This window comes from Apodemus sylvaticus, chromosome 5, assembly GCF_947179515.1.
Source record: "Apodemus sylvaticus chromosome 5, mApoSyl1.1, whole genome shotgun sequence".
In the NCBI taxonomy this organism is placed as follows: Eukaryota; Metazoa; Chordata; class Mammalia; order Rodentia; family Muridae; genus Apodemus; species Apodemus sylvaticus.
Genome location: NC_067476.1, coordinates 4,297,616 through 4,306,291, shown reverse-complemented (window position 1 = coordinate 4,306,291; position 8,676 = coordinate 4,297,616). Strand labels below are relative to the sequence as shown.

General features: G+C 55.9%; 1 protein-coding gene across 2 annotated transcripts; it reads right to left on the bottom strand.

Annotated features, from left to right (window-relative positions):
• Positions 1–2,268: 2,268 nt before the first annotated feature.
• Sapcd2 (suppressor APC domain containing 2) lies at positions 2,269–7,508 on the bottom strand. 2 transcript variants are annotated; one of them, XM_052181818.1, is made up of 7 exons: positions 6,594–7,505; positions 6,090–6,188; positions 3,993–4,105; positions 3,235–3,384; positions 2,984–3,091; positions 2,794–2,895; positions 2,269–2,713 (listed from the first exon to the last, which is right to left on the bottom strand). In XM_052181818.1, the coding sequence occupies exons 1-7, from the start codon at positions 7,159–7,161 to the stop codon at positions 2,585–2,587; spliced, it is 1,269 nt and encodes a 422-aa protein (XP_052037778.1). In that variant the 5' UTR covers positions 7,162–7,505; the 3' UTR covers positions 2,269–2,584. The 2 variants fall into 2 exon arrangements, with proteins under 2 accessions (XP_052037778.1, XP_052037780.1); XM_052181820.1 differs by lacking the exon at positions 6,090–6,188 and having other exon boundaries at positions 6,594–7,508.
• Positions 7,509–8,676: the final 1,168 nt, after the last annotated feature.

The window sequence follows — 8,676 nt, the reverse complement described above, 5'->3', positions numbered from 1 at the left end:
TTCTCCTTAGAACTTACTACACACAAAATGCTTGAAACCTGTTTGTTGTATCTGTGTTCCTTCCAACCACATATTGCCTGAGAACAGTGAACGATGTCTCTAGACAGTTTGTGTTGTCACAACTGGGAGTCTACGTGCGCGACCAGCACCCAAGGGCTGAGTATGCAGTTCCCTCAGAATGCAGGCCACCTGCAGGAGAGGCTTCCCTACTCTATACCACTAGGGTTGTGGCTCCATGAGGATCTGCACTGGTCTGTTGGTGGCTCTCAGCCTATCGGGGACACTTCAACACTCCCTTGATAGTGGGGGTGCACACCTCTAATTCTTACTCCAGGAGGCAAAGGCGGACAGATCTCTGAGACAAGCCTAGTCTATAGGGTGAGTTCCAGGACAGCTAGAATTACAGAGAAACTGTTAGGGCCCCCATGCAGTCTGGTTCCAGGCCACACACAGATTTCCAAGAAATGACGAGCACATGTTGCTTGCCCTCCGTGCACTACCAAGGCTGTGTGGCTGCATTTGCTGAATCCCCATCTATGTCATCTTGTTTCAGTGTACCTCCTGGCACGTGAGAGGTCGCCTAAGGAATGTCACCCTGGAACAGAGGCTGTGTTGTTCCATCTCTTACCTCTGACCCTGTGATGATGTCAGGAGGGAAGGCAGCTCTTCAAGGTGTGGCAAACACTTCAGAGGATGAGCTGCCCACCCAACCTCCCACTGGTGTCATTTTTCTGTAGGTGAAGGCTTGGGACAGGGTTTCTCCGTGCAGTCCTGGCTGTCCTGGAACTCACTCTGTAGACCAGGCTGGCCTTGAACTCACAGACCCTCCTGCCTCTCTGCCACCCCAGCCACCACCTTTTTTTCCCTGCTGTGTCATGTGACATGAGCAAATTTAAGTAGGATGTAGTGTGCAGAGAAAGAATGCTATTTTGTAGATGGAGTAGCTAGCTCGGGCAAAGGCAAGAGGAATGTAAAGCTTGAGTCTCAGGTGGCCTGGCCACCTGAAGAGATCCAACCCTTGCTGAGACCTGTCTCTATGGGATGGGCAGAGCCAGGCCCCAGTTCTTGATATGTCCCCAGGACCTGAGGGACAGGAGTGCCAAGCCATGGAATGGAAGGACACAGAGGTAAAACAAGGAGGCCATCTTGGGAAGGTGTGGGGGAAGTGAGGTAGGCAGGCCCACCCTGTTGCTATAGAGACCTGCCTCTAGACGGCACTCGTCTAAGGCAAGTTTACCTGGATAAACTGAATTGGAGAACACAACCCCCATTTAGAACTAGCTTTCGTTCATGCCCAGAAACCACTCTAGTTCCTGAAGAAGATGGTTTGGGTGCTGGACTAACTTGTACCTGATTGCTTTGCCAGACAAACACAGTGGGTTCACATTCCACACTGGAGTCTCCAGGCCACAGAACTCACCCGTGACGACTCAGTGCTCCACCAGACCAGGCTAAAAAGGTTCTCCTCATCCAATCTGTGCCCACCCAAGCTGCCAATGGGAGGCGTTGGCAGAGAAATAGCGCATCCACAGAGGCTCAGCTTCTGCCCACGCACCTGAGCCGCTTTCCTATGACTGAGTCAGTGATGACACTGAGTAGGGCATTGAGAGACACAGATGTGGCACAGCCTTTAATCCCAGTACTAGAGAGGCAGGTCTCTGAGAATCTGAGGCCAGCCTGCTCTACAGAGCCTGCTCCACGACAGCCAGGGCTGCACAGAGAAACTCTGTCTTTAAAAAGAAATAATAATAAATGGTGTGTTGTGCCCACAGTGCACTTCATGAGTTGGCTGAGAAGCCCAAACTGATCCATCTGCGGGGGCAGGACCTCCCTAGAGGATGGCCACAGCCTGAGCTACCTTGACGCTGTCTTTCCCCAGACGGTTTGGTAAGGTGGGTAAACCAAGCTATTACCGTACTTCTAGGAGCCACACTAGCCTGCCCAGCTGCATCCAGATTCTCCTTCTCAGTCTGTTACACACAACCCCTGATTTTGTGGCTCTTCCAACAGGCACAGAGCCCTCTATCAGATGGCCCCATCTTCCTCCCATTCTATGTCTCCCTTCTGCTCCTATCTGAGCCACAACCACTTTTCTATCGTGTCCCTGGTGGAGAGAAGGAACCCTTAACCTCTTGGTCTCTGGGCCTCCTAGCTCACCCTCAGCACAAAAATCTACTCACTCACTCAGTAGTAATACCACGGTAAGACACAGGGCAGAGGAACCCAACTCAACCAGTGGCCCCTGCTGGGCATTATGAGAAATACAGCCCAGTGTGACCAGTACTTTTTACTAAATACCAGTGATGGATCCCAGGGAACCCTGCAAGGGGGTCAGGACAGATGTAATCATGCCCCCTTCTCTGTAAGGGCTGCCTGAAGTCAGGTAAACATGAGGATGGTCCTCCACCTCCCACTGACAACGGGAAGCAGCAGTTTCAGGCAGAGCACCTCTGTGAGCAGCACCCAAGTGAGGAGGCAGGTGCCTCCTCAAGGGCTCTGAGGTCTTCAGTCAGAAGACAGGCTCCCAGCAGTGCCACGGAGCTGAAGCCAAGTCTCTGTGCACTCGTCCTAGAGGTACAGCCGACTAGATGAAAGTGGAGTCCAGAGGCCCCGAGTCCTGCTGGCTGAGCGCTCGCGCCTCAAACAGCTGCTTGATGAGTGCAGACTTCTCCTGCTCCAGCTGCGTGATGCGCTCGCTCTTATCAGTCACCTCCTGGGCGGGTGGGTGGGCGGGCGGGCAGGCGGTCAGGGCCTGCTGGGCCTCCAGCCCCAGCCCCATCTCCCACACCTCACCTGAGTGAGAAGCCGGTTCTGTTCTTTCAGCATGAGGATGGCCTGCTGCTGCCAGACTGGAGTTGAGGGTGAGGTGGGGCCCAGAGAGGACAAAGGCAGAGCCTGTGGGAGTACACAGTGAGCCCGGCCTCTCCTGGCATAGCATCTAGAACAAGGACAAGGGGTGCCAGGCAGCCTCCAGAGCACTCACTCTGCCAGAACAGGCTGCAGTCAACAGCTCCCCCAGGCACCGGGCCACCTCCTGCACTTTGGGCAGCAACCTCCCCAGAGGGCGGGGGCTTCCTTCAGCCCCAGAGTCCTGGAAGAGAAGCAGGGAATGCTGGGCCCTGAGGAGACCCCTATAGCTGGCACTCCTGTTCCTCTCAAGTTTCAGCTCAGAGCCTCGAGGGAGCCCACCCAGGGCAAGTTGGGTCCTGCTGTCGGGGCTGGCCCAGCACTCACGGCGGTGGCGGCTCTGCTCTGGCTCAGGCGGTGCTGCCGGTCCTGCACACGCTGCAGCTGCTGCTGGTACCATTCTCGGCCCCGAGCCATCATCTCCAGGCCCTGCAGCAGCACCTCCTGTTCCTGGTCTAACTCCTTCATCTGCTTCAACTGTAACACACATGTGTGCATTGGAATGTACTCATGCTAGCCAGCAGACTGGCACTGTGCACAGCTGCACACACCTGGGTGCTCCAGGAGCTGCAGGTGTGGAGGCTGACACCCGGGCACAGGCGGACCAGCACAGACACAATTACCATCGGCACCTGTGCTGTCTGCAATGCACACACAGAAAGCCCCAGCTTTTCCAGGGAAGGTTCGGACGTATGCCTTGGAGAGCGCAGCCCGGCTCCTCCTCTTTTGATGATGCTGGTCTCAGTCCCTCTACTGAGGCTTCCCCAGGGCAACGGAGTGACTCAACAGACTCAGCACTCCAGCTTAAAGTAGTCATGCTTTCGTGTGCTCAGCCGGCCTGTGGAGGTGAGCCTCGCACGATAGGCAGAGCAGGGTCCCACACTCTGTCTCCAGGCATCTCTAAGGAGCCTCTTCTCCCTCTGCCTGACTTGGTCTGTCTTCCCTTAAGCCCAGGAAGGGAGAAAGAGATTCATAGCTGACCAGTTTTCCTACGGGGATTCCCCAAGTAACCTGGCTCATGGTTCCTCCCTGGTTTCCAACCTTCTGGACAAGATAGAATCCCTCAGAGTCCTGGCCCCTCTCACCAGACTGCAGTCCACACCATTGGTGATGGTATGCCTTCGACGCTCGCCTCGGGCCCGCAGAGCCTGCCGGGCCTCACCTGTGCCCGTGTCCAGGGTCTTGCAGGCTGCTGCACCTGTAATAGTTGGGGCCATACCTTAACTCTGGGCAAGCCTAATGGCCTCAGAATCTCACCCTGGCTCCCCAGCCTTCCAGAACCCTCCAGCTAACTGTGACAGTATAAACCCCAGGGACAGGCCTGCCTGTACTAGGAACCTCTGTCGGTACTGATTCCTGAGTGTGCTTTTGCTTTTTCTGTTGACTTTGTGTCTAGCTAGGACTTGGTCTCCTCTTGCCTGCCCTGCTTCCCTCACCTGCCCTGAGAGATTGGGGGGCAGGGGGCAGGGGCAAGGAGTCACCTAGTGCCTGACAGAACAGATCAGATATCTATATCAGAGTATCAAAGGGTAAGAGGCGAAATGGACAGGCGCTGGTGTGGTGACCCACATCTTCTGATCCCTGCACTCAGGAGGCAGAAGCAGGCAGCTCTCTGTGAGTTCAAGGCCATCCTGGTCTCAGGACAGCCAGAAGTATGTAGAGAGACCCTATCTCAAAAAAACAAAACAAAACAAAACAAAACAAAACAAAACAAAATAAAAACCCAAACCAACAAGCAAAAACAGATGGAGAGGCAGAATCCTCTGGCTGTCTCCACACCTTTCTCAACTGCACGAGGTCCTGTAGCACAGCACTGAAGTGGGAAAACTAATCCTTCATTGGTGATGGAGACCTAATTCTTGCACAGAAGCAATCACAGTATAAAGCAAGCTATGTATATATGTGCAGAAGCAGTGCGCACGTTTGCCAAAGACTCCTGTGAACATCGTCTGGAGGGCCTTCCTCCCTACCAGAAGTGAAGTTCAGGTAATGGGGAAGGCAGCTTCCCGAAGGCTCTCCAACCCTATCCCTGGCATCAGGATCACCCCGGAGGCTAAGCCATCCGAGTGAGTGACAGAGATACAATAATTAGCTCGGATGTGCATGACAGACACTCTAGTTCCAAGCAGGCCCCAGAGTTCATGTCCCAGCCTGCTGTGCTGGCTCAGTGGCCTGCAGGTTCAGGGTGAGAGCTACAAAGACTGATGCTGCCTCTAGAGGGTGGGGCCAGAGCAGGTACTGGCACTGAGTTCTAGGAACGGCCTGGGACGCTTGTGTCTGACGTGCACAGAAAGTGGCATATACCATAGGATTAGGCATTTGATGCCAATGTGCTCACAGGGAGCTAACGTGGTTCTCTGGCTCTTCCAAAGCTTCGTCGAGTATATCAATACCCTTACCTGGGCCTGGGCTGATCTATAAAGAGTTAGGGCCGAGCCTGGCTTTAGGCTCTCAGAGCAATGACTAAACACTGCCCAGTCATGGGCCCTGAGCACATGGCTTTCAGAGGAGTAATTGACCCAGGGCTACACAAGGTAAAGGAGATGTGTACCACAGGCAAACCCTGGGCCCGTCCATTATACACAGTGCCATCCCAGGGCTGACCTCAGACTTACAGCCACCAAGAGGATTGGTGTTCCTTCCACAGGAACAGGGAGTCAAGGCTTGAACTGCAAGTAGAGCCCAGTCTCTCTATCTGTGTGTATACACACACACACAAACAAACACACACAAACAAACACACACGTCTAGCTCAGTTCATAAGGGAGTTAAGGGCTGCTGTGTTGCCAAATCCCTGTTTTGAAGTGGTAGGATATGGCTGAGGGAGGTCTGTTGAGGCCAGCAGAGCAATGGGCAGTACCAAATGGACTGGCAGCTGCTTCGGGTGGGCAGCCCTGACAGGGCAGTGCACAGGCCGAATGGGGAGCAGGGTTGGAAGAGGGGCTTGACTTCCTGAGAACCTGCCTCCATGCTTAGGCATAATGCAGGTTCTGTTTTCGAGGCAGACAGGGTTATTCAACAGTCTCCTGTCCCTGCCAACTAGACCGGAAGGAGGGAGAGGAGCCTGCTGGATTCCCCAGAGAGTGTGGTCTGTGTCTGGTGGGGTATCTGCAGCAGCACAGTACAGCAGGTGCTGTGGGACACACACACACACCCTCCTCAGCATCACACATACACCCAACCTTCTTCAGCACGTGTGCTAGGTGCTCCTGTGCCGCCTCCTCTGCCTGGGTGGAGAAGCAGGCCCGGTTGTCTCTGCAGGGTGTCACACTGAGAAGAACCTTCGGGGCAGGTTAGAGCGTGAGAGAGTGTCAGTACTTTTAAGAAGAAATGTGCACGAGCAGCCGCCCAGAATGAGGATGAGGACCCCGATGTCCCCAGGTCTAGGGCAGGTACAGCAGGCAGGCAGCGAGCCTTCTCTCACGGCCACAGATGCTCCAATGCCTAGCTCAGGTGTGAGACAGAGTGGGCTTCTCCTGAGTGAGCAGACACTTACCTGCTCTTGGCCCCGGTATCAGGCCTCCGCCCGTAGCTCACACAGGCTGAAGCCCCTTTCCACCCAGGTGCTTAAGAGGCTGCCCACAGTCGTCCCCATCTCCATCCCTCTGGCAAGACCCTGTCGATCTCCAGTTTCGAGCACAAGTCTCTGGAATTAAGAGGTGGGACAGGGGGCCACCCAAACTCACCCGAATCCACGCTGGGGATTCGCTCCAGCGCCTTGCTCGGGGGCCGCTCGGGCTCTGTGGGGCAGGGAGCCGCCTCCAACGCGACACATAATAGCTCAGGGTTCCGGGAGGTGCCACTGGGGCCGGCAGGAGCAGGGCGCGCACTCGGAGGCAGAGGCTTCCTCTCCAGGACAGTCCGCGGCTCATCGGCCGGAGCGAACATCATGCGCTGCTGCAGGGACGACTGGTCCCCAGGCCGGGCAGCGACGCGGGCCTGATCCCGCGGGCCGCCATCGGCGTTCAGCAGCGAGGTGCGCAAGCCCGCCACGAAACGCTCGAAGGTCAGGTAGCCATTGGCCGGGGCCACCTGGCGCAGGCCCTCGAGCACGCCGCAGGGCAGCTCGCGTGCGTCTGCACCTTGCCAGCGGGACTCGATCTCGCGCAGGTGCACGTAGCCGCGCTGCCGGTCGTCCAGGATGTCGAAGAGGGTGCGCAGGCTCTGGAGAAAGGCTCGCGGTAGACCCTCCGTGCTAGGAGCAGGCGCAGCGTGCGATAGGCGGCCACGCTCGGCCATCGCCGCCACGGCCATGGGCGTCCAGCTTCCACCCGTATCGGTCCCCGCAAGACCAGAAGGTCGAACCTGCAAAGCGACGCGCGCGTCCGTGGCGACAATGGCTGCTGTTTTTGAATGGAGCCCTGCTCGCCGCCGCGTCAGCTTTCATTAATATTCACGCGACTATTGGTCGAAACTGGGCCCATCTGCTCCGGGATTGGCTCGGCAGCTTCCAGTCCCAGTTTGATTTCTCCTGCAGTACGAGCGGGCGCCCACACCACCCCGCCTGGAAGTGGGTCCCGGGAGACGTGACGAGAAATGGGTAGAACTAGCCAGAGTTCTTACCGCTGCTGCCCACGATCCCCCTGCCTCCGCGTCCACCAGCCCTCCTGCCTCGGTAGAGCCTTTCCTCTGGTTTATAGGCGGTGCGCCTTCCCAGCCACTTCTCTGAGGGCGGAGCTTGGGGGCCCTTCACAGATCTTGTACCCTACTAGCCTCACAAGTAAGGATAGAGTGTCTAAGCCCTCCTGCTCTCTTCAGCCTTTATACTGAGGGTCCCCGGGCCCCAGGCGCCGATCGACTCTGGAGCTCCCTTCTCTTGCATTAGGAACGCCCCAAGAGGATTATAGGCTCCAGACAGTTGGGCGCTCTCCTTCACTGAGGCCTCTGTCTCTACAACTGCCAGCTCTACCTTGGGTCCTTTGGGACCGTCTGTCTTATCCTGCCAACTGTAGGACAAAGCCAAGTTGTCTTCTGTCCCTAGATGCCCATCCGGTGACCAGTTCCCTTGGTGCTCTGGTCCCCTGCTCTGGCCCTTTATAGGGACATCCCTAGCCATCATTCTGGCCCTCACAGCCCTGGCCTCGCTCTGCAGTGGGACCACTCGGCCATCCTGTCTCGGATTCTAGGCTTTAGCCTGATGCATTCTTAACCCAGTAGTCTCAGGGCTGACCAGGTGCACCCCCTAGAGGCCAGGGAGATCCTTAGGATGCCTCCCCCTCTTCCCCCCCCCACCCCCCCAGAAACAGGGTTTCTCTGTATAGCCCTGGCTGTCCTGGAACTCACTCTGTAGACCAGGCTGGCCTCGAACTCAGAAATCTGCCTGCCTCTGCCTCCCAAGTGCTGGGATTACAGGCGTGCGCCACCACCGCCCGGCTGCTTGCCTCCTCTGCCAACTCATTTGCCTGTTCTCTATGCCTACACCTGCTCACCTTCCCAAACGTTTTCTTTTTTTAAAAAAAGATTTGTTTAGCAGGGCGGTGGTGGTGCACGCTTGTAATCCCAGCACTCTGGGAGGCAGAGGCAGGCTGATTTCTGAGTTCGGGGCCAGCCTGGTCTACAGAGTGAGTTCCAGGACAGCCAGGGCTACACAGAGAAACCCTGTCTCGAAAAAGCCAAATCCAAAAAAAAAAAAAAAAAAAAACCCAAAAAACAAACAAAAAAGATTTGTTTATTTATTATTTGTAAGTACACATCAGACACACCAGAAGAGGGCATCCGATCTCATTGCAGATGGTTGTGAGCCACCATGTGATTGCTGGGATTTGAACT